General features: G+C 36.8%; 1 protein-coding gene across 1 annotated transcript in view; it reads right to left on the reverse strand.

Annotated features, from left to right (window-relative positions):
* The window catches only part of BMP5 (bone morphogenetic protein 5), a 138,947-nt gene extending 114,956 nt beyond the window's left edge, over positions 1 to 23,991 (reverse strand). Inside the window, exon 1 of the mRNA XM_020879742.2 lies at positions 22,769 to 23,991. Coding sequence (XP_020735401.1) covers positions 22,769 to 23,258 — 490 coding nt within the window. The 5' untranslated portion in view covers positions 23,259 to 23,991. The remainder of the gene's footprint in view (positions 1 to 22,768) is intronic.
* Positions 23,992 to 25,238: the final 1,247 nt, after the last annotated feature.

The raw sequence follows: 25,238 nt of genomic DNA on the forward strand, positions 1-25,238 counted from the left end.
TCCAGAGATTAAGCTAATTAATAGCTTGGTTCATTTTTTCTTAGGCATTCTGTGATATATTTTTTAAACCTATTAATAAGTAGTTATATATTCCATAACAGTAGTTTGATCCATATCTAATATATATTTCCTCTTTTTTCAGTTAGAGTCTTGGTGTTTAGTTTTATTTATATAAACTCATTATATAGTTAGCATCAAAAATTTATATTTTATATTGATTCCAAATTTTTTTAATCCAACTGGTTGTTGATCTTCTTTTCTATTTCCCTTTTCTTAGGTGGAGAAATTGCTTATTTGTGATATAGTTAAATCTTACTTTTTCCAAGATTTTTTCACTCCCACTAAGAGCAGAGCTTCTTCCTTCAAAGTAAACACTAATATGTACCACATGGTGAGCACAATTAATAATAAATCTATATGTTTGTAAAAAGATGATTCTCTACAGCTCTTCTCATTCAGGAAATATTTGTCCCTGAATTGATTTATACCTTTTTTAATACTATTTTTTAATTTATGTAAAGCTTTTTATTCACAAAGGTTGCGCATATTTCAGTTGAGGGTTCCATTGAACCTTGAACCTCATTGTGTTGGTGTGTGGTGTTACTTCTCCTATAATTGGGATATAATTTTTCATTATAGATTCTAACTGGCTGTTGTTATTTTCAAGAAATATGCATGTTTTTCATTTTATTTCTGTTCATTTAGCCGAACCAATTTATTCTAGTACCTTTTCAGCTGAGTTCTAAAGTGAGCAATAATGTTAATGATGTATAGTTAGACATAGCATTTTCCAGAACTCCCAGATTTCTGTTTATTATTTATGATCATAACCAGCATGATGTTTGTTTTTGCTGTTGTGGTTTTCTTGTATAGTTTGTCCTTTTTTTAAAAAAAAAAGGACTAAATTGTTAAAATGTTGTTCTTGATTTGTGATAGGTTTTATCACGTGAGTAAAATATCCTTCTATTCTCAGTTCTCTCTCTCCAATAGGACTGGGAATTGAATTTTACTGTACACCATTAATTTTTTATGAATATCATTGGTGTACCAAGAGCAGGCGGTTAGAGCAATCTACAGTGGGTCTAGGAAAGAAAGGTGTTCATTAAAGATATTAATAAAACCAAATATAAGTCATTCTGCTTTTTATTATCACCATGCTTTATAATTCTAAACAGTGTCAGTGACAAAATACTCCTCACAGAAAAAATGTTGTGTTGATCAGTATTCGAAAAATTGCTATTACTACTGTTGTATTTTCATAATACACATGTAAGCCTCAAATTAGTACATTTTTTTATGTATCCTACAATAAACATTTTATTCTGTGGATGTTGCAAGGTGGAGAATTACTGTTTATACAGTGAACCCTAATGCACATGAGTGAGTAAGAAATTAAGTTTAATTACATACTTTTCTTTACATTCACTGTACCAAATCCACTATTTAAATGGAGACTATATAGTATCACATGACTTGGAGACATAAATAGAACCCAGATTGAGCTTGAAAAATTCTGAACCATTATGAATTTCAGAAGATTTTACCAAATATAATTCCGATATTGGACAGTATTTTTATTTTCCTTTATTTCAACAAACTCTTTAATGCAATTAAAAGTGTTAATCCAGTACTTCTTTTTTTATTATTTATTTATTATAATTTTTTTATTTTTTATTATTTTAGTGACATAGACGTACATATACACATGTATCATTCAATAAGGAAATTGTTCACCATATTTTCCTTGTGGTCTTATTTTGCTGAATTCATTTCATGATTATTATTGAATGTATTTTGTCAGAGGAGCTAGGTATCATGAACTCTGAGTGTCAGCATGTGTGCCACCAATCAAATTACATAAGTCTTTGAATTGACAGGTTCCCTGATATTAAATCATCCATTCATTTTTAGAATCAAACTCATTTCATAAAAATATATGGCTATTTTAAATTAATTTCAATTTGCACATATTTTAATTAAAACTGACACAGGATTCTTAATTTTGATTTGCAAGTAATCTTAAGTGATATTTCTGCCCTGCAAAAAAAAAAAAAACAACTCTGTTTCGTATTTTCTATCTAAGTCTGTTAAATTGTTAAAAATTACGGTGACTTTTTTGTTTAGCATTCTGGACTAGTTTACTAGCATTTCCTTCTCTGTTTCTTAATTTTTCACTCCTCTGCCCTAAATGACAAAGTTTCAAATCTCTGAAAAAAATATTTTGATCAAATTTTCAATAATTACCAATGCTTACCTATTCATATTTCTCATTCTTAAGGTATTTCATTTTCAACTTAGTACTCCATAAAGTGTTAAAATTTGTAAATAATTATATGTCATTTATCTATTTTATTTCCATTTTAATAGTATTTATTGGAAGTTCACTGATTACTTCATCTTTCAAACTAATAGTTTTAAATTTATCAATTCATAGTTTGTTTTCTAATTCAGTGAATTTTGTTTTTAATTTCTATATGTTATCCTTTTAGGACTTCATGGGGCATGTTGAATAAAATGCTTAATTTATTAATCTACCTTCATTTCTATTCTTTTCCTTTTAGTGTTAAAGCTCTAAAGGCATGAATTTATCCTAGAGTATAGCTTTGACAACCATTCTTATGTTTTGATAAATTTTCATAAATGGTGTTTTTATTAAAATTTATTCCTTAAACATCTAATTTTTCTTAGTCATGAAATTTATATAGTTATTATATGACTTATTAATATTCAATTATAAATATGGCATGTAAACTATCTTCCTGTTTGCAATTCATTTTCACAAATAACCTGCTACTTGCTCTGTGGCTTTTAACAAATGCAGAGGTTTGTAACCAGTCCCACAGTCTAGATTCACAGAAGTCCCTTCACTACCCTGTAGCTTCTCTGTAATCAAACACTTCCTATCTTTAATTCCTGACAAAAACTCATCTATTTTGCATCTCCTTAGTGTTGCTCTTCCTAGTGAAGTGAAGTGAAGTCGCTCGGTCATGTCTAACTCTTTGTGACCCCATGAACCCCAGAAGCCTACCAGGCTTCTGTCCATGGGATTTTCCAGGCAAGAGTACCAAAGTGGGTTGCCATTTCCTTCTCCATGCTTTTCCTAGAATTACATATAAGTAAAATCATACAATATATAGCCTTTGGGTCTAGTGGTTATGCACTTAGAAAAATAAAATTTAAGTTTACCTATATCTTAGCATGTTAAGTCACTTCAGCCATGTCCTATTCGTCCATGGGATTCTCCAGGCAATAGTACTGGAGTGGGTTGCCATGCATTCCTCCAGGGGATTTCCCCGATTCAGGGGTCAAAACCAGGTTTCTCGTGTCTCTTGCATTGGCAGGCGGGTTATTTAATATTAGCGCCACCTTGGAAGCCCCTCTATCTTAGCATGTACAAAATAGTTTTATCATTGAGAATTCCATTGAGTAGATGTTTAATCATTAATTAATCTTAGCATGTATAAATAGTTCTATTGTTGAGAATTTCATTGAATAGGTGGTTAAGCCATTGAAAAACATTTAAATTCTTTGAACTTTGGGGCAATTATGAAGCAAGTCTCTGTAAACATTCACATACAGATTTCATTTCTCTATAATAAATACCTAGAAGTGATATATCTGGGTCACAGGGCTATTTTATGTTTAATATTATGAGAAAATGCCAATATTTTTTTCAAAGTGGTTGTGTGATTTTGCATTCCTATCAGCAATTTATGAGAGTTCCATATCTTTATTAGTAGAGGCACAGGGAGGTTTTGTCGTTGTTTTTTTTCTATTTTAGCTATCTTTATGATGTGTAGTGCTATCTAATTGTGTTTTTAATTAGCATTTTCCTAATGACTGATGATGGTGAACATGGTTTGTGCCTATCATCTAAGTATTGTAATATTTTGAATGTATGTGCTATCCATTTAGTGATCTGTGAACACAGTCCACTGAATTTTAGAAGAAGTATATACACAACTTGATACAAGTCAATATATTTCAAAGTACAGTCCTTGAGTTGTCAATTAATTTATTAGCTGTGTTATTCAAGTACATATTTTTATATGTATATGTACAAGTTTTTTTATATGTACAAGTTTTATATTTGTGTATGTATGTATTCTTTTATTCAGTTTTAACTGCATGGTTAGTTTTCATACTACAACTTTGCTTCAATTTTTACTTACACTTCTAACAATTTTTATTCTTTGCATTTTGATTTAATACTTCCTAATACAAAGAGTTGGCAAACCTGGAGCTTTGTCAAGTTTTATACAGTCCATGTTATACTGACTTGCTCTGTTTTATGTCATTCATTTTCCCTTGCATCTTAGACTTGCTAACATAAAATTATGACCCCTGATTTCTTCTCCTTGTATGTTTCTGATGTGCCTTATTTCTTGACTCAGAATTTATCTAATTATTTTATATTGTCACTTCAGCTGAGTTATTTTTGCAGTTAGGACACCGTTGCACTAATACTTAGATTTCTAACTGTTTTATAGATGTCTTTTTTAAAAACTATACTAGCATTGAACTTTTCAGGGCTAAGAGATGCTGCTAAGATGATGAACATGTGTAACGGAAAATCATGATTTAGAGACCAGATTAAGTCAAAACAAAAGTGTAGGCATATCCTACACTTAACTTAACCTCAGATCAGTCTAGAAGATGCTTAAGAGGCCAAGTTGATGAAAGTGGGTCATGAATGTTCCTCATCAACATGATCATTTAAACAACAGCTGATGGCAAGAAGTGATTCTAAGACATCATGGGATTCTGTGAAAAAGATTTAGACCAATAATCAAGCTTGATACTAAACTAGAAGGTATGTTATTTGTGGGTAAATGCAGGCAATGGATAATCAATTAAAAATAATTTGTGTAGAGACCACCTCGGTGGTCCAGGGATTAAGAATCTTCTTGGCAATGCAAGGCACATGAGTTTGATACTTGGTCCGGGTAGATACCACATGTCATGGGGCAGCTCAGCCTGTGTGCCCCAACAAGAGAAACCACCACACTGAGAAGCCTTTGCACCTCACGAAAGAGCAGACCCTGCTCTCCGCAGCTAGAGAAAGCCCGTGTGCAGCAATACAGACCCAGGGCAGCCGAAAATAAAACAATATTTTTTTTCATTTGTGTGTTTACTTAGCGCTCCTCCCTCCAATCCCCAAATGCCACCTTTAAACAGTATAATCAATGAGCTACTTATACCCCTCCGCCATCCCTGTTCTTAGGTTTTCTATAAATGCAGATTTTATAATTAAATTACAGAAGGTTATTAGGGTGTCAGTTTATTTAGACTGAAATTTATTTCTTCTGCTGAATTTTATTCTCAAATATGGTTCCTTGAAGACTACGTACTGTCCATTCTGAGCGATTTCTGTTCCAGTGATCAGCTACATGGCACCTTCCAACAGTTGTTTCTGTAGAGGGATGTAGATGAAATATTTTCTAAACTGTTAAATAATGGGAGTGTTTTCCAGTTTTTCTGAATTTTTTTAATTCAGAAGACGTACAAATTAAAAAAAAAAGGTTTAAGATAGTTAAGAATGTAAATATATTAGATTTAATTTAGATTTCAGTATGATAAAATAGTCTGTAGAAGGGAATAGCAGCCCACTCCAGTATTCTTGCCTGGAGAATTCCATGGAACCTGGTGATCTATAGTCCACTGGGTCACAAAGAGTCGGACATGACTGAGTACACACACCACACACACACACACACACCACAACACGCACACACACACGATAAAATAGCATTTATGGTTGGTGCAAGTAGTAATTGAAACAAGTTTACTGAAAAACAATTTAGTAATATTTAGTAATATTTTCCAGAAGATTTAAAAGATAATTTTATTCTAACGTAATTTTAAAGAACAGACTCTAAGAAAGTGATCGGAAATTATAAAAAATATTTATGAACACATACATAAAGATGTTCATTTCAACAGACTGTATAATAGGGAAAACTGGAAAAGGGCTTCCCTGGTAGTTCGATGGTAAAGAATTCACCTGCAAGGTCAGGAAGATCCCCTGGAGAAGGAAATGGCAACCCACTCCAGTATTCTTGCTTGGGAAATTCCATGGACAGAGAACCCTGGCGGGATACAGTCCATGGGGTTGCAAAAGAATTGGACACAACTTAGATACTAAACAGCAGCAATAAACAACAACAAAAGAGGAAAAATTACATGCCCGACTATAATTATTTAGCTGAAATATTATTGTCATCAAAAATATGCTCATAAAGAGCACATGAAGAAATGAGAATAGTCATATACTAAAAAAATCAAGAATAAATATCAGGCACAACATTGCATAAACATTGCTTAATTCTAAAAAATGAATCCTTGAAAAGTATGGAAAGAAATATTAAAATATCAACAATAGTGGTTCTAGATAATAGATTTAAACATTTTTGCTGCTTCTTTTTAATTTTGGAAATAAAGTGGTCATGGTGTCAACAAACTAGCTTTGCTTGCCGTTGTTTCCAAAAATGATTTCATATGATAGAATTTCCTCGTGGAGGAGTGTTTCTCAGAGTGAGTTCCCTGTAACACTGGGTTACATGGCTCTGTCAGGAGAGCTCCAGAGTTCATGTGCTTTGGAAACCTCATAGCCCATATCCTCCTTGCAGAGATGCACAATGCTCATTAACATAATAAAGATACTGAGAAGTCTTCTCTTGGAAATATCAAACCTTATTTAATGACTGTTCCTCAGAACAGTTCAAATTTATTTGACTGTAAAATTTCAGATCCACCCCTTAGAGAAGAACTTAAAACACTTTCAAGGAAATCCCCTTACAAATACTAAGAATTCTGATTTAAAAGAGTCAGTAATTGAAGGTGTCCAACAGATTTAAACAATCATGTTTCAGCAGGGGCTTGAGTTATTAGAGATACCAAGAGTACATTTCATGCAAAGATGGGCTCAATAAAGGACAGAAATGGTATGGACCTAACAGAAGCAGAAGATATTAAGAAGAGGTGGCAAGAACACACATAAGAACTATACAAAAAAGATCTTCACGACCCAGATAATCAGGATGGTTGTGATCACTCACCTAGAGCCAGATATCCTGGAATGTGCAGTCAACTGGGCCTTAGGAAGCATCATTATGAACAAAGGTAGTGGAGGTGATGGAATTCCAGTTGAGCCATTTCAAATTGTGAAAGATGATGCTGTGAAAGTGCTGCCTCAATATGCCAGCAAATTTGGAAAACTCAGCAGTGGCCACAGGACTGGAAAAGGTCAGTTTTCATTCCAATCCCAAAGAAAGGCAATCCCAAAGAATGCTCAAACTACTGCACAGTTGCACTCATCTCACACGCTAGTAAAGTAATGCTCAAAATTCTCTAAGCCAGGCTTCAGCAATACATGAACCATGAACTTCCAGATGTTCCAGCTGGTTTTAGAAAAGGCAGAGGAACCAGAGATCAAATTGCCAACATTCGCTGGATCATTGAAAAAGCAAGAGAGTCCCAGGAAAACATCTATTTCTGCTTTATTGACTATGCCAAAATCTTTGACTGTGTGGATCACAATAAACTGTGGAAATTCTGAAAGAGATGGGAATACCAGACCATCTGACCTGCCTCTTGAGAAACCAGTATGCAGGTCAGGAAGCAACAGTTAGAACTGGACATGGAACAGCAGACTGGTTCCAAATAGGAAAAGGAGGATGTCAAGGCTGTATATTGTCACCCTGCTTATTTAACTTATATGCAGTGTACGTCATGAGAAACGCCGGGCTGGAGGAAGCACAAGCTGCAGTCAAGTTTGCCGGGAGAAATATCAACAACCTCAGATATGCAGATGACACCACCCTTATGGCAGAAAGTGAAGAAGAACTAAAGAGCCTCTTGATGAAAGTGACAGAGGAGAGTGAAAAAGTTGGCTTAAAACTCAACATCCAGAAAACTAAGATCATGGCATCAGGCCCCATCACTTAATGCAAATAGATGGGGAAACAGTGGAAACAGTGGCTGACTTTATTTTTTGGTGCTCCAAAATCACTGCAGATGGTGATTGCAGCCATGAAATTAAAAGATGCTTACTCCTTGGAAGAAAAGTTATGACCAACATAGACAGCATATTAAATAGCAGAGACATTACTTTGCCAACAAAAGTCCATCTAGTTAAGGCTATGGTTTTTCCAGTGGTCATGTATGGATGTGAGTGTTGGACTGTGAAGAAAGCTGAGCACTGAAAAATTGATGCTTTTGAACTGTGGTGTTGGATAAGACTCTTGAGAGTCCCTTGGACTGCAGGGAGATCCAATCAGTCCATCTTGAAGGAGATCAGTCCTGGATATTCACTGAAGGACTGATGTTGAAGCTGAAACTCAAAAATTTTGGCCACCTCATGCGAAGAGCTGACTCATTTGAAAAGACCCTGATGCTGGGAAAGACTGAAGGCAGGAGGAGAAGGGGACAACAGAGGATGAGATGGTTAGATGGCATCATTGACTCAATGGACATGAGTTTGGGTAAACCCCCGGAGTTGCTGATGGACAGGGAGGCCTGGCATGCTGCGGTTCATGGGGTCGCAAAGGGTCAGATATGACTGAGCGACTGAACTGAACTGAACTGTTATTATATATCAATGAAGTTAGAAGAATTAAAATTAAATATGATTTATGATGCAGTCATAAACAATAATTTTATCTTCTGACCTTCTAAGTATATCTCAGTGTAAATAATTAGAAGTCAGATACTGAGATTGTTCATACTTCCCCTTACACTACAACCAGGCTGTGGGTTGACTGGGTGAGAGTGGTCAGGAAAAGGGAGGAAGAGAGAGAGAAAGAAAATAGAATTTTTAAAAACAAGCAGGTGCCATCCTAAATGTTTGTCTTTTGCTGCAGCTACTTCTTGACTTGCCTTTCAAAGCAGAGATTAGTCCTCAGGCTTTTTGCTGAAATTTGATATGTGAATAAATATTCTTGCTTTTTACAAGTCCCTTTTTGATTCTTGGCTTGGTATTAAGACCCAGGGATCGAATCCAGGACTCCTGCATTTCAAGCGGATTCTTTACCATCTGAATCACCAGGGAAGCCTGTTGGGGCTGAGGGCAGCTGAGAGTCCCCATGCACCTTGCCCCAAAAATATTTTCTCTTGGAAAACAAATTAAATATCCCATTGCGACCACATGGACTGTAGCCCACCAGGCTTCTCTGTCCTTGGAATTCTCCAGGCAAGAATACTGGAGTGGGTAGCTATTCCCTTTTCCAGGGAATGTAGGCAGATTCTTTACCGAGCCACCAGATGGAAGCCCTAAATATCCCAAGGCCTTAGCTTTAAATTCATAAGATATGTGAAAAGCAGAAACAATAGGTTTAGCTTTGGTGTGATGTAGGGGCCATGAATGAGCTGTGTGAAAGGCACTCACTTTACACATGCAAGAGATTAGGGCTGTGGCTGCTACAAATCAGGAGACGTGCATTCTATGTGGAGTGTTCAGTGTTATATAGAACACAGAGGAGACCTCAGCCATAACCAGCAGGATGGAGCAGAGGCTAGCTGCCAGGGCTCCCATCTGCACTAGCAGGGATTTCCTAACTTGTGGCTTCACGTGGTCCTGCAGCCCAAACTTCCAGTTTAATAGGTTCTTCATGATATCTGCTAGCCAGTCCAGGACTGGGTCACAAAAGCTGTGACAAGGCCTTCATCCTAGCTGCAGTGCAGAGCTGTTACGTGCCCTTCTACACTGGCCAGCATGCTGGTAGTTTTCCAGCATCCAAATGAACTTACTATTATTTATTCCACCCTCCGACCTCTGCTTCTGAGGCCTGTTAGTGTTTACAGCTTTGATATTCTTCCTCTTTTCTCTCTGGCCAAACATTACTCCTGTTGCTCTCAAGTCTGTCTTTTGAAGGTAGGACTCAACACAGATCCCCTTTCCCTTGTTCATTACTGGCTAACTGGTCAAATGTCACAAAGGTCAGCATCCCTGGGGTCTGCAGAGCGCTTGCTTCCCTCTGCCTTGCGAGTGTCACGAGGATCTGCCTTCTTCAAAAGGCCATGCATCCCCATTCAGAAGAAGGCTTAGAGGAGCCCAGCTCCAGGGAAAAGACTTTTGCTAAGCTCATTCCTAGGGATTTTTCCCGTCTAAAATCTAAAGCATTGCTAATGAAGTGAAACTATCCCAAGTCCAATATGGGAAATGTTGGAAAAATATACAGAAGTTGACAGAGTTCACACTGTGTCCCAACCAACAGCCTTCCTGACAGCATTTACAAAGGCGACACGGCACAGCAGGGCGCAGCTTGCACTCTGAATCCACTTCCTCCTCTTATAGGATGTAGGACTTTGGACCAGTGACAACATCTTTGAGTCTCAGTTCCCTCATCTGTAAAATAAGGTCATTTTGTAGGAATTAAATGGTAGCACTTGAAACACTATTAGCACACTGGCTGGCACTTTACAAGCACCAAAGTGTTAGCTGAGGAAGACAGTGCCTTCCACTAGAGCAGAAATCAGGACATGTTTTAAGTCCTTCCTCTATGATTTCACTTTGACGATCTGGTGTTTTATTGATATGAATTCTTGGGTAAGCACCAATCACAGCGAAGGCATCCCAGGAGACTAAGATCCGCTTTTTGCAGTATATGTTCACTTTATGGTCACAGAAGATTGCTGGTAAAGAGGCAAGCAGTGGTAAAACACTGGGCAATGTTTCTCAATAATCAAGTTGAAATAATAATGGTCTAATGCCCAGGATCCTGAGAAGATTCAAAGCTGTATATGCAAAAGTTCTGTATACAAGTTTTTGGAATTTTCATTATTCTACCCATGACAAAGTGTGTCTTCAGTGACTGATTATATCCTGAATCCATACTATGTGCAATATGTACAGTAACAGAGGAGATAGCAAACACGAGCTTGTGAGCACGCATGTGAAGAAGTAACATAGGGTCTGGGGTGAAACTTCAGACAGATCCAATAACCTAATGTTGAAAATTTGTGTGATCTTTACCCCTGTTTTCTAAGCACAGAACAATAAATAATAAATGTTTAAGCCACATTTATATTCTGGAACATACAGTAAGCATGTGGTACAAAATATGAATCTTCTTTTGCAATATCGCCCCTGAAATCACTGGACTTTCCTATTAGTACAGTCCTATGTGACACAGAGCAGGTTTCAGAGAGAGCCTCTAAGCTGTGCTGAACCTCAGTCTACCTCTGCCTTATGCTTTTTGGACTAACCGGCTTCCTTAGGTTCTGTTTGCTGGTAAGACTCTCTTTTTCTTTTATTTTTAAAATTTTTCTTTAAAGGGATGGGGGTTTGAAAACTTTTTTTCTGTACACAAAAGGTTAATTCTACCTGGTTAGTTCAATAACAAAGGAACACATTGTTTTAGAGAATGTTTGTTAATGGTTTTAACTTGGTGCTGGAATTTTTGTGATTTTTTGAAAGTAGGTGACATTAAGCAAAAAAGAAAAAAAAAAAATCCTGGCATAAGAATCAAGGGCCTGGACCTAGATTCTCTTGCCCTGTGATCTTGGCAGTGGGACAGGCAGAGTCTCCCCACAGTGTCTGACCCGATAGTAGGTCATTAGCTGCGCTGGCCCAATCACTGAATAAGTAAGGAACATCTCAGCTCTCCAGTGCCCACGGATGTGTATTGTGCTCCTATCTGCTTCCCTGAGTGCTGGATGCAAGGATGATGCACAAAAGTGCAAACCATGATTATTGCTGTTGTTAGAAGTTGCACTGTGATCTGTATATATCAAAAGTAGGTTACCTACCTAAAGAGTAGTAGCAAAGAACAAAAAAATGGATAGCCAGACAGATTGTGGTGTCTGTACTGATTCTGCCTTTACCCGATGAGTGAACTGTGTAAGTTATTTAACTTCTAATGAGTCTCAATTTTCATACCAAAAAAAAAAAAAAATGGGAACAGAAAGATATTTGCCCATAACAGTGAGACACAGATTAACTGAAAAAAGGCATGTGAATCACTTAGTCCAGTCCAGGCAGAGGAATTATATTTAATTGCTGTTATTGTTGATTTAATGATTACTGCTACAACGATAACCCACTCCAGTGTTCTTGCCTGGAGAATCCCAGGGACGGCGGAGCCTGGTAGGGTCTAGTGCATCGCACAGAGTCGGACATGACTGCTTGGCAGCAGCCACAACTATACTATCATTTAAAATTATGTGACAGGGACTTCCCTGCTGGTCCAGCGGCTAAGACTCCGTGCTCCCAATGCAGGGGGCCCAGATTCCACCTCTGGCTGGGGAAGCAGATCCCAAGTGCTGCAGCAACTAAGAGTTCACATGCTACTTTAACTGAAGATCCCACATGCCGCAACTAAGACCTGGCGTAGCAAAATACATAAATGATTTTTTTTTAAAAAGTAAAATAAAATTAGATGAAAATGTATACTTTATATGTATCACGTACACAAAAAAACAATGATAACCAGCTTGCTTAATTCTGATAAATTCTTCCTCCAAGTAAACAATTGTAAAATGCTGACCATTTTTGATATGACAGTATAGAAGAAAAAAATCTTAATTGTTGATTTGAACATGTCAGAACATGTCGGAATCCATGTTATAAGAACTTAACTCATCACAATGAAAACTTTAGCAAAGAGCATCATGATGACTTATCTTTCAGCATGTTATCAAATAATGAAAAAACAATAAACCCATGTCTTTCCACTCAACATATCAGGAAATAACAAAAGTCCATGTGATGGCTTTACAATATGGATAGTGTAAACAGAAGAGGTCCACAGTTCATGCAAGGCCTTTTGTGCAACTTTTTGGATAAAATCCATGCATTCCCATCTTGCTTTAAAATATTAAAACAAGAAACAATTCAAGAAAAATTAATAAAAAGATCCAACTATCATCTGGAAAAAAAGAAAACAAAACAAAATTCAAACACATAGTCTAGAAAAAGTCAAAATGCTTCAGGCTGGATTATGTGAAATAGAAACAAAATTTCAACAATGATACAAACAGTAACGAGAACAGCTAGAAATTAGAAAAATCATAAATTCAAACAAGAGCTGAGAAACAGATAACACTCAAAACACTAGGATTGCATGATTATTTGAACAGTGGTTTTCCTTTTTAGAGTTCAGAAGTTTATTCACTCAGATTTTCATCATGAGTCAACTTTTTTCAAAATTAAAACAAAACAAAACAAAATGTTAGCTTCTGAAAACAAACTTTCAAACTCGAGATTTTTTTCCATCCTTTCAAAGGGTCTTTTAGAGAGTGGCCATGTCTTCATTTCAACACTGGCCTACCAGCAATTTCCCCTTCTCCATAACGAGCAAGGAAATGGAACAGGTAATATCTGGAATGAAAGTAAAATGTTGGGTTCCTTGTAGGAATGGGTCCAAAAGTAATTAAAAAGCACCTTTCAGTAGCCCCTCCCAGAAAGCATTGCCTTCAGATGATCACAGGGAGACTTCTCAGTTACCCAAAAGTTCAGTTATGGACTGACATTTCCCTGGACACCCCAAGGACTGAGCAGAGTCCATCAACTGTCCAACTTGAAGACACAGTCCCTGAAAATTCAAGTGCATTTTCTTTTGGATAGAGCAAAATTCATGTGGGTAATGTCCCACAGTTTCAGTTAGAAAATGATCTGACGATATCTGGTGGACTGGGCTTAAAACACCAACTTCGGCATTAGAACACCGTGGACCTTACTCAAGTTGAAGTTGTTACAGTAGCTGTTAACTTCATCCTTAGCTCATGTTGGCTTAAAGAGCTATAACCCCACCTTGTTAAGTTCTAACTATTAATACAATTCTGTATTATGATCTCCACTTTACAGACAAGGCAACAGTCCCAATGACGTGAAATAATTTGTTCAAAGATGTGTGTGTGTTAGTGTTCAGTCGTATCTGACTCTTTGCGACCCCGTGGACTGTAACCGACCAGGCTCCTCTGTCTGGGGGATTTTCCAGGCAAGAATACTGGAGTGGGTTGCCAATTCCTTCTCCAGGGGATCTTCCTGGCCAGGAATCAAGCCCAGGTCTCCTGCATTGCAGATTCTTTAGCATCTGAGCCACCAGGGAAGCAAGATACAGAGGTTTTTAATGCAAAGTTGGTATTCAAGCCATTCCAACTCCAAAACCTTTTACTGAGATGGTTAGGGGACCAAGTAACCTGTCCTCACTCCCAGCAAAGAAAACATCTGCAAAATATCAACCATAAGGCCCATATAAATGGTGACCTGTACTTCTTCCTCATGAAATTAGTTGTCAGTGTCTACATCAAGATTATCTGCTGAGAAGCCTACAACATTTCTAAATGGAACTCTCTCTTCCTCTGCTTTTGATAACTATAGAAGTAAACTCAGGTTAAAATCACCATCCTTCGGCGATTTAAAGGGGAGCAGGGTCTATACTGGGAAGAAGCTCTTCTACTCAATGCTCATCTGGGATTAAGGGATAGGGGATGCTCTGGCCTCCAGGCTTAGAGGTTGGTTATTTATGAGAACTAAATAGCAACACACCTGTTTCCCCATGAAATTACACATCTGGGAGTCACAGAAACTCTTCCAGGGGAGAAGAGAGGTAGCAAAGAGAAAGACAATTATTCCAATTTACCTCCTCCTGAAATGATTTCTGCCTGCAACAGGAGCTGTAGATGGTATCATGTGATTCCACTCAGAATTCAAAAGCTTGTTGCACACTCATGGGCCATGTGAGGAAGAATGACAATAGGACTGAGAATCAAGAGACCTGAGACTGAAAACATAAACTGCTCTTTATATTTTCCCTGCATTTATGCTAGTATTTTCTATACTGAGTTTTGTGATGGGCAATGGTAGTCTACTGTTTGTATTGTGGGTTTGTTTTCTGTTTTTTGGTTTTTTTACTACTTTTTTTTTAATTAAAAAAAAAAATTGGCCATGTCACCTGTCACGTGGGATCTTAGTTCCCCAGCACGGATAGGGCCCACACCCCCAGTGCTGGAAACTTGGAGTCTTAACCACTGAACTACCAGGGAAGTTCTTATGGGTCTTTGTTTTTAATTTCAGCTTGCTCTATAATACTTTTAATATATAATATAAAATTACAGATCCAGATACAATTTAAGAACTTTTTCAGCATCCCACGCCTGTTTTTGCCACTCAACCAACTTGTGACATAATCAGCTCTCACAGTAAATCATTATATCTCAAATTTTGCAATTAACCTGGACAAGGATTAACATACATATCAGTAAGTTGCACTGAAATTGAAGTGATTCTAGAACTCTTGTTGATAAACACTCAATATGCATTTATCCATTTGTCCTAGATATCTTCAGTTTATGCCTCAAGATCCACTCTCCACATTTCTCTGCTCAGCTGTCTGCACCAAGAGGCTGATTTTTCGGGAGCTGATCCAACGGGCCCCATGGCTCTGGTCTTTCAGTGATGATCAGCCAACAGGAGACAGAGCAGAGGAGTGAAGTCTGCTGTTTACTCCCAGGCCTCGCTTCCTGCTGAGCACCTAGAGTTGGCTGCCTGGCACCCATCTCACAAAGACCACTGGTCCCACTGGGGTGCCTTCCCCTACAGATCTTCTGCTGGTAACTGCTTCTGCTCCCATCCCATCCCAGGAATCGTGAAGGAAGGCCCCCCTGCAAGTTCAGATGCTGCATTATCTCCACTTTTTCCAGAAAGCCCCACCCACTGCATTAAAAATATTATAACCTTAATTAAATTCCCCACAAATGCCTCCGTTTGTGCAAGTTGTCTCTTTGCACTGGGGATAAAAATGGATGAATAGGTGATTCTTGCTAGTGTTGCATGTCATCAAATATGCACTTGGGAGGCCCCTATGCTGGGTCTAATACCCTGCAGCCACCATCTTGGAAGTCTCGATAACTTTTAAACAAGTGGCCCCACATTTTCATTTTACATTGGGCTCCACAAATTACTTAGCTACTCCTGCAAACGCAATACAGATGTTGGCTTCAAATGCAATTCCAATAACAATCACTGCCATTTCAAGAGGTCTATGCTCCAAATACTCTTCTTAAATTTGTATGTAATTAACTCATTTAATTCTCTCAACACTTAAGGAGGAAGGTGTTATTATTATCTTCAGAACTCCTTAGTCAAAGAACCAGAAGCACCTCGAGAATGTAAGTATTGATAACTTGCCTGAGGTCACCCTGAAAGAAAGCGTAGTCTATGGGATTCTAATAAGGCATTTTGGCTTCTTCTGTGCTACTCTGCAATTAGATTTCATTTATAATTAAACCTAATAGCTGTTTGAGCAGTAATATACCATGGACTTTAGGATTCTGAAAGTAGACTCCATCTCCCTGCATAGGAAGGCTAATTGCAAAGTTACACTAAGGACAGGAAATCTATGCACAACAAATAATACTGAATTTCTCATATCAACACAGCATAGCTGAAGGGGTTTGTAAATATTAATAAACCTTTTAATGTTGACATGTCTCCTAGGTCTGCATAAAATCTAAATGAGATTTGCATCTGACCCCTTTAAACTATTTTCTTTATTGCAAACAACTTCAAGAAAGCTATTAAACCACAAGCACAATAAAAGTTGTTCTTTACTTCCAGAAAGAAGTTAAATAAACATAATATGCAAGAGATAATGTAATTAGATGGATTTATTTCTAAAATGCAGCATTCTTTTTGTAATGCAATTCCCAAGACTGCCTTGTTTAGGGAAAATAGAGTGAAAGGACACATCATTGTGAAGCCAAGGACCTTCATCATCTTAGAAATTATAAAATAATTAAACCTTGGTTTAATTTCTATACCAACCAAACAATTCAACATTATACAAGATCTGGGTTTCTACCTTTTCTACAATATGTGGGTAGTTCACTGCCTTCCAAGTATAGTATATGTGCTCTCTTTGGTTATGAAGGTTTGTTATTTCCTTTTCTCCTCAAACCACTAAGCAGACTTTTTACTAACTTACAAATGATTTTTTTTTCATTTTGAACATAGTAATTTTCAACAGATTTTGATTCTATAATACCTTATTATATTATCAATTTTATCACAGCCATTAAAACAAGACTCTCACAAACCTGGGTTACTATTTGGTTCCATGGATCCTTGTAAACATCTCTGAAAATGGCAGGTGAATACTCCCACTACGATTTTTATCTGAGTCATAACTTTAAGACCCACGACTGGATCTTAAACATCCCCATCAGACATGGACATCTCAGCAGCTCCCTTTCCCTCTCCCCAAATAAATGAGCCAGTTGTCAGGGTTAACTGGTGTGTTTTAAAGGCTATCTTAGCCAAGGGTATTATTTTAAGGGATGAGCAAATGGGGAAACCCCACAGCCCGGCCAATAAAATACGAACTGAAGGTGCAAAGAAGCACTCATAAATATTCCCTAGAACAAGGGACGCTTTGTTTCCTCCACCCTTTCAGTGGCTCCTCTGATCTCAGCCCCTCTCTGCGTCAGGGAAGCCTCTTCCTTGAACCTGTGGTTTTTTCAAGCTGAGTTACTACATTATTTATGACTGCAAATGTGAGTGGCCCGTCTGCATGCTCCTTCTACACACACACTGACGCCCCCTCCCTCCGCCCCGCTTCGGTATTTCAGTCTGCAAGGATGAAAGGGCTTCCCCCGGAGCTGATGCGGTTGGGGATGCGGCGTGAGCTGCCATCTCCCGGATGAGGTGGACGGAGGGTTTCCCCACAGCCTCCACCTGCGACGCCCAGAGGCGGCCCCTCACACTCATTCCATTCATTTTCCTCCTTTCCAGGGCTTTAGAAAAATACTTTTTCTGTCTCCGTCCCATCCTCCCTGTTCCCTGCCTCCACCAGTTTACTCTTGATCTCTTTATATTCTCTCAACATCTCTCCTCAACTAAAAAAAGGAAACCATCACTCTTCACAGACATGCGATGAGTATTCCATAAAAATTGTATCAGTCGAAGGGGTTTCTAACTCAAAAACGAGTTGCATTTTTGATGAGCGTGATTTTTGTTCAGTGATGCGGTTTTTCCCTTTTCTAACACTTGTCCTGGAGTTTCCCCCTTTTAAATTTTAATAGTCTTATAAATTAGGAGAGGCACAAACAATTCAGTTTAGTCCAGAAGAGCTTCAGGGCGAGGTGAGCAGGCAGGGAAGACTGGGGATGGTAGAGAAGCAATTAAAGTGGACTCAACAGCCTGTTGGAGAGGTTCCGACGCCCTGGGGAGCTTTGCTGCTGATGCGTGGAGGCTGCGTGGGCCCTTCGTATCCTTTTCCTTCTCAAGGAGAGAGAAAACAGGAGACTGTACCTCAATTATGGGGCTGTGACAAATTGATTTTCAGCTCATCTAAGCCTACAGCCATGAAGAAACAAGGACCAAAGGCAGCCCCCAGGAGAGGTGGGGCAGTGAGGATAGGGATGCCAAGAAAGCCTGGAGCTGGGGAGGCCCTAGAACTCCAGGGGAAAGGCCTTAAGACGGGGGTTGGGGCCGGGGGAGGCAAAGAAGAGAGGGTGGTGCAGAAATGGAAGGATGCAAGGGAAGGAGCTGGAGGTGGCGGGCGAGCCGCCCCAAGCCCTTCCAGAATGTGTCATCATGTCAATACCTTCTCTCCAGCCGTGACTCCTGATCAAACTTCTAAAACTAGCAATTTGTGAGTGACCATTCAAACCTGCAAAACACTTCTAATTAAACTATGGTTATAATTATCTCTGCAGCCATGCCATCCATCAGCAAGGACATAGCATTAGAGAAGACCAAGGTTCCCCCCGCACCACCACCCCACCCAGGGCATGGTCAAGAATGCCAAGAGTTCACGAGAAAAAAGATAAAGGCCTCCACCCTCAGCAACTTCTTTTCAAAAGTGAAAAGGGGGAGGGGGGGGCGGGAAATGACTATTTCACCCAATATTAACGTTTGTTATTCCAGGCATAATCCATGAATATGTACTATAATGGCCTTGGATATTTTTTCCTCCCATCCCCCCTTCCTCAAAAAAAAAAAAAAAAAATCTTGCGTGTGTTTATAGGTGTGTTTATGTTACACAAGTGTTAATAACCCTGTTGGAGGGACTACATAGATAGGCTTCTTTAGGTAGATCTGTGTATAAATTCCTCTCCACTGGGCACTTGAGTCAGCCAAAACCAACAATAAATATCAATGATGTCTTTCAAATCTGTCAACTGAGAGTATAAGCACATTTTTTTTCTTCCAGTACCAGGAGAGTTTAACGATTGGGGAGTAAGGGAGAAGGCTTTCATTTAAAATTGTGAAACTATTTTTCCATTTCATACCTTAACAGGCTAAACATGTTGTTATAAAATACAAAAAAAAAATGTAAGCACCACATTTTCATACTTTTATGCATGAGAATGAGTTTACATTCTTGAATTGTACCTGAGAATCTGACTCCAAGCCAACTGGTCAAAGCCCATTAATAAACCTAAAGGTCTTTATCAGGGAACTACATGTAGACAAAGAGTAATATAAAAGTGAATTTCCTGTGTTTGCTGTTTTCTGTACTTTCCTCTGAAATAGCTACAAATGTTACATCATTTTAATTATACAATAACCAAGTAAATCAAGTAACCAAGTAATCAAGTATAGTTAGTTTCTAAATAAAAGGTCTTAGAAATATACTACTTGTTTATCTTTATGTAAACAGAGATATACTTAAATACTGCAAACAAGCTACCTAATTATTCCTTTCATTTGCAAAGATATTTGATACATAAACTAATCCTTAACATTTTTGAAAAAGCGATAGTTAAAAAAAAATTACCAGAATGATGTTTTTGTTACTAACAAAATAATGTGGAATTGAATAAGCAAAATTCCACTGATATTAAATAGTTTCAAGGACAAAACAGAGAAATTAATCTGTAAAAGCTGTTGACTAGGAGACTGACAAAAGTTGGCCTAAGAATAATGAATAAAATTAGATGGAAAGTTTCTCTTCACACAATTAATAATTAATATTTGTTTCTTCAAAGTGGCCAAATCACAAAATAGAATAATGTGTTTAATTTCATATTTAGTTTTTACATTGGCTTTGAGGCAATTTATTCACATTTTATTTTTTCTTCTAGTAAATTCCAATCTGTTTTCTGCTTATGGACATAAAATTAATCACAGTTTGAATTAAATTTAATTGTTCTTGGGGAGTAAAACTTATGTTGGGAAAAAAATCATGTTTCTGAATGACAAGATAATTGTAGAAAATCCATTATGTAACTTGAAAATGACCCAGGCAGGCATGAATAACAAGGATGCTACTAGATCCTTTTTATATAATTCAACTTATAATGGGAAATGTCAACAGATTCTTTTCACATATTTAAATATCAGGTGGCTTCCTCAATACAAATCCCTTGCCTCTTGCTAATTTGATCATTTGCCCTCAGTCTCCACTCTGTACATATCTTTAAAGACACTAAAAAAATAAAATCCTCTTGAGTCTTTGTTAATTAATGTTACCGTAAGAAACACTGAAATTCTTAGCCCAGTTAATAATGATATTATACTTTTACCTTTTATAAGTATACTTTGACCTATTTTATTACAGAAGAAATACAGGAGTCAAAGCTTTTTACTAAGCAGTGATTGACTGCAAGCTTTGGCTGTATTAGAAGGCATAGTCTAAAGAGAATAAAATAAAATTTTGGTTTAATTTTCCTCAGAGACTCCTAGGAAAAACTCACTCAGTATCACAATTAATTAGTCAATAATTTCATGTGAGACATTTAGTTTGGATTTTTTAAAGAAAAAGCAACACAGTTTATTATTGAAGAGAAATCACTATCAGCAAGTTAAGCATGATATGAATAAATAAATAAATGAACATTTTCTGAAGCTCATACCCAGTATTGTTTCTTTAGTGTAAAATTAATACTTTTATTTCATAGTGTAATTAATTTACTGCCCTGTAATTATAATCCAAGTAATGAAAACTTTATTGATCTAAAAATGTAAATATGCTTTAATGATAAAAATGGTCCTAGAAGTCCCTGAATAAAACTGTTTATTGTTATTGTTGGCTTTCTTATTCTATGTAAATTTATAAAAAGCAATGGAGCAAGGGTTCAAAAATAGTATTTCATTCCTTTCTGAAAAAACAAATACACTTCTCTTGTGAATGATCAAAGTATTCAGTTGTAATATAATATATTACTAGGACAGATTCAAGACTTAGCTATTGTTTTATAAATCAATAAAATAATCACTGCTTTTTCAGTGATTTATGAATATGTAAATCATGCCAAATTGGACTTTATCTATAAAAATATTAAAAAGAAAGTTAAGTTATTGAATAATCTTGAGAAATTGCTACAAAGTCAAATATACCATGAGTCATATTTGCATGTCACTCCTATGAGGAAAAAGCAATCAAACTAATTTAGAATTAAGACATATTTTGATGGCTTAAAAGTTCCAAATGGAACGTGTTAATTACATAGAGAAGAAAAGGCCCCTAGGACACTTGATTAAGGCAACCACCAATGACTTACTACAGCTTATAATGAGAGCTTTGTCTCTTATAACGTGAAACATATGATTTATCAGGCACCTTATCCTTCCTACTAGGATTGCTCAGAGCAAATGAACAGGGCATATTAAGCAACACATACTATAAAAGCTTCATGTGTCATTAAGATTTGTTGCTATCTGACTTTTCAAAGAATATTTTTTTGATAAATGAGGAAGTTTTTAATTAAGTGTCTAATAGAACATGTCAATTTTAACTCCAAGCAGATTGCACTTTAAAACAAAGTTTTAACAACTCTAACATTAAGAATTGATTACACTTGTTGATTCTATTTAGTTTCTTTTTTTAGTGTCTAAAGATAGCAAACTTTTACCTTCAGTGGCTACCAAAAAATTTAAGGAAAATCACAGCCCTTGTAAAATCATTTTAAAATGAAGACTCTTTAATAATATTGCAAGATGAAAGCAAGGCATTAATTTATCATTTGATATTGTCAAGATCAATTTTTTGGTATTGTCAGTATCAGCACTCAGTAGAATATAATTTTTAAAATTACTCTTTAAGAATTTTGTTAATTAAATAATTTCTGATTGAAATATTTTTATCTTAAATGACAAGGAAAGTTTTATGTAGGTAAAGACTATCATAGCATGTTTTACATTTCTCTTGCCTCTGAAAAAAATCAAGTAAGTATGATGTATTTTAATCATTCTAGTAAAAAAAAATGTTAGATTGAAAATTCTTTTCCAAAATATTTTTCACAGAATTTCAGAATCTGTCCCTGATAGTCTCTGATAGTAATCTTTTACAATATTATTTGATCTTAATTAGTTTCACATCAATATTTTCGCAGTAGTTTCTACCCTGAAATTAGAGTTCTTAAGTGGCATTTAAGTTACATTTATATGCTTTTTAAATTATTAACCAAAAAAAAAAGGTTCAGAATGTCACTTTTACCTTTCCATTCTGTAAATACCTGCATTATTATTATTATTTGACTCATAGATTAGCTGTCCTCATAAATTCTTTAGACTATTGCCTGTTTATTCATACATTTAAACAAAATTGAAATTTTAACAAGACGTGAGAAGACCCAAATCTACCCAAACCACATGTTTAATTTTAACTATTTATATTAAAATAATATATATATGTACATATGACTCTGTTGCCTAAGGCAAAATCTTATATTACATCAACGAAAAAAAGGAAACAGAAGCTGGAGGGGAGAGTTATAGAAAATGACTTTACATAAACATGACCACCTACCAAGCAGCTACTTAGCCATTAGGAAAACGTCCACTTTGCAATAACATAGATTAACAAATAAATGAACAACATACCTAAATTGACAAAGCTCATGACCATGTCAGCATCATTCAGAAAGTTGGCATCATGTAGGCTGGCTAGCGGAGGACTCTGGGTGGTCAGGGGAGACGCTCGAGACAACTGGATGCGGCGAGGGTACCCATTGGGAGAGGCTGGGGAGCCCTTCCTGGCTCCCCGGGAGTCTGCTGCCAGGGGCGCCCTCACGGAGTACTCCAACTCCTCGGGGTTCTCCTCGCTGGCCATGGCGTTGTACAGGTCCAGCATAAAAAGAGGTGCAGAGGAAGCTTGTTTTCCAGGTGAAAATGGTCTGGGTCTGTGAGGCAAACCCAAGATAGAGAGAATTTCCCTCTGTATTTCCCGTCTTTCGTGGTTCCGTAGTCTTCTATAAATAAAACTGGAGTGAACATGATTGTCTCCCAAACTTCCTTTCGCAGAACCCACTAGAACCCAGCAGCTCCAGAGGAAACCCACAACACCCCTAAGTAAAAATACAGTCAGATGCATTTTTGTCCAAAAGCAAAAGTTGATATTTTTAGTCCTTCTTGTCCTCTTACCAGAAAGAAAAAAAAAAAAAAATTCTAAGTTCTTAGGAGGTATATTTTCCCAGTAGCTGAAAAACAAGTTTACCTATTCTTCATTTCTGAAGTGACAGTGACATTTCTGAACACACATCCTCACTGATTTTCCTGCTCTATTTTCAGTATTTTGAAATATGTCAAGAGTAGTTATTTCTAAGAAAGCTGAAACTCGAATTTCCAATTATCCACAGTTGTTAAGAGCTTTTGCTGCATGGATGGAGCAGAAGGCGGCTAATATTATTTGATCAGATGACCTATGCATTCCTATATCAATATATGATAATCAGGCCTTTGGTATTGGAATGAACGAAAGTTGATCTTCTAATAAACTGTAGTTCCCACAGTGATCTTCACTTGCTCTTGAGTTCTTCTCAACCCTTGAGCTCTTTCCAAGATAAATCCTGATTTCTGAATCACAGATCTATGCTGATCTGCACCTTGGTGTTGGAATATATATTTGTCCGGCAGCTTGGTGATAACTTTAACATCTTTTGTGTCGTCTTAGTGTAAAATAAGACTCAAGGTTGTACTATTCAAGTCAATGTGTTTTCCTGAATTTACTTGCAAACCTTCCTGTAAGTCCCTTCACTCTCTTTCTCCTTCTTAGTGTTAATTCCACCTCCAGCAGACACAAATATACCAGCCCTCTTCAAGGGAGATCTAAAGAGTAATGTAAGCACAACCCTGCTGGGAAAGAAGAGGCTTCTCATTGTAATTTGAAACTGGTAAAGCAAAAAGAACTTAACCCCTTTGCTACCAGAAAAGCCTCCATTTTCACAATTTCATAGACACGCATCTCACACAGCACAGGGGTGCATAGGGCATGTAAGTTCTAGTGGGGGAAAGCCAGTTTTCAAGCAGCAGACTGAAAATTTGGTCACCAGTTTTATAGAGGACCCTTTCAGATCTTTTTTTCTAGCAGTACACATTTAGTACATTTCTATATTAAGTCTCAGGTTGTGGCTGAATTAACATGAGATGTCTCTATCCTATATTTGAGGTTGTTTCTAGTTTTTACAAGTTGTTTAAGTTTACTTCTTACAAAAAAAAAAGGAAGTTTCATAAATGAAGGTTAATTTGTTGTTTGTTAATGACAGCCAGATCTTTTCAGAATAAAATACAGTAGAGAATTCATCATCAGTAAATATATTCTAGTTCCCAAAGCCATAGTTATAATAATTCAATAATGGTGATGAGAGAGCCTGGCTTTAGTGATCTTTGAATATCAAGATTTTAAGCAGCGAAGTATATTCATACTTCTCTAGTTAATGCAGCACATTTGAAATACAAATAGCCTAAGATATGGTGTCATGATTCTTAACTTTCAAGTCATTTTAGTCGAAATATAAGCAGATTTACAAATTAGATATTTCCCATATGTTGTACTCAGTATTTTGGTTTGCCTTAACCCATGCAAATAAACAGAAGTCAGATATTCTTTCTGACTACTTGCAGATTTGCATTTTCAAAATTTGATGGGTACAATGGGGAAAGTGCACACCTTTCTAACACGCCACACTTAATCTGGGGAAATGAGCAAAGTGCGTGTTTATCCTTTATGTTTAATGCCTTTAAAATTTGGAAGTCTACAATGTTTCTGCGCAGCTATAATTTTCCTAAGAAGCTCTCCCTTAACCTTAGGGCTCACAGTGCTTTCATTGTCTGGGAGAATATTCTGATACCAGTGTAGATTTATCAAACAAATTCTCAAACTATTATGAAATTTTAATGTTTTTCCTTTACCTAGAGGTGCCTGGTTTCCTATTTAGTTTCTTTGTAAATATTTCCTCTGAGGGTTTAAATCAACTTTAAAGCAAAGTCATATTTCTCATAAATCTACAATTTATTGGTGAAGGCAAGATACCAAAAGGACTTGTGGAATCTTATTGTCTGCATCATTTTTCTA

This window comes from Odocoileus virginianus, chromosome 27, assembly GCF_023699985.2.
Source record: "Odocoileus virginianus isolate 20LAN1187 ecotype Illinois chromosome 27, Ovbor_1.2, whole genome shotgun sequence".
Classification (NCBI taxonomy): domain Eukaryota; kingdom Metazoa; phylum Chordata; class Mammalia; order Artiodactyla; family Cervidae; genus Odocoileus; species Odocoileus virginianus.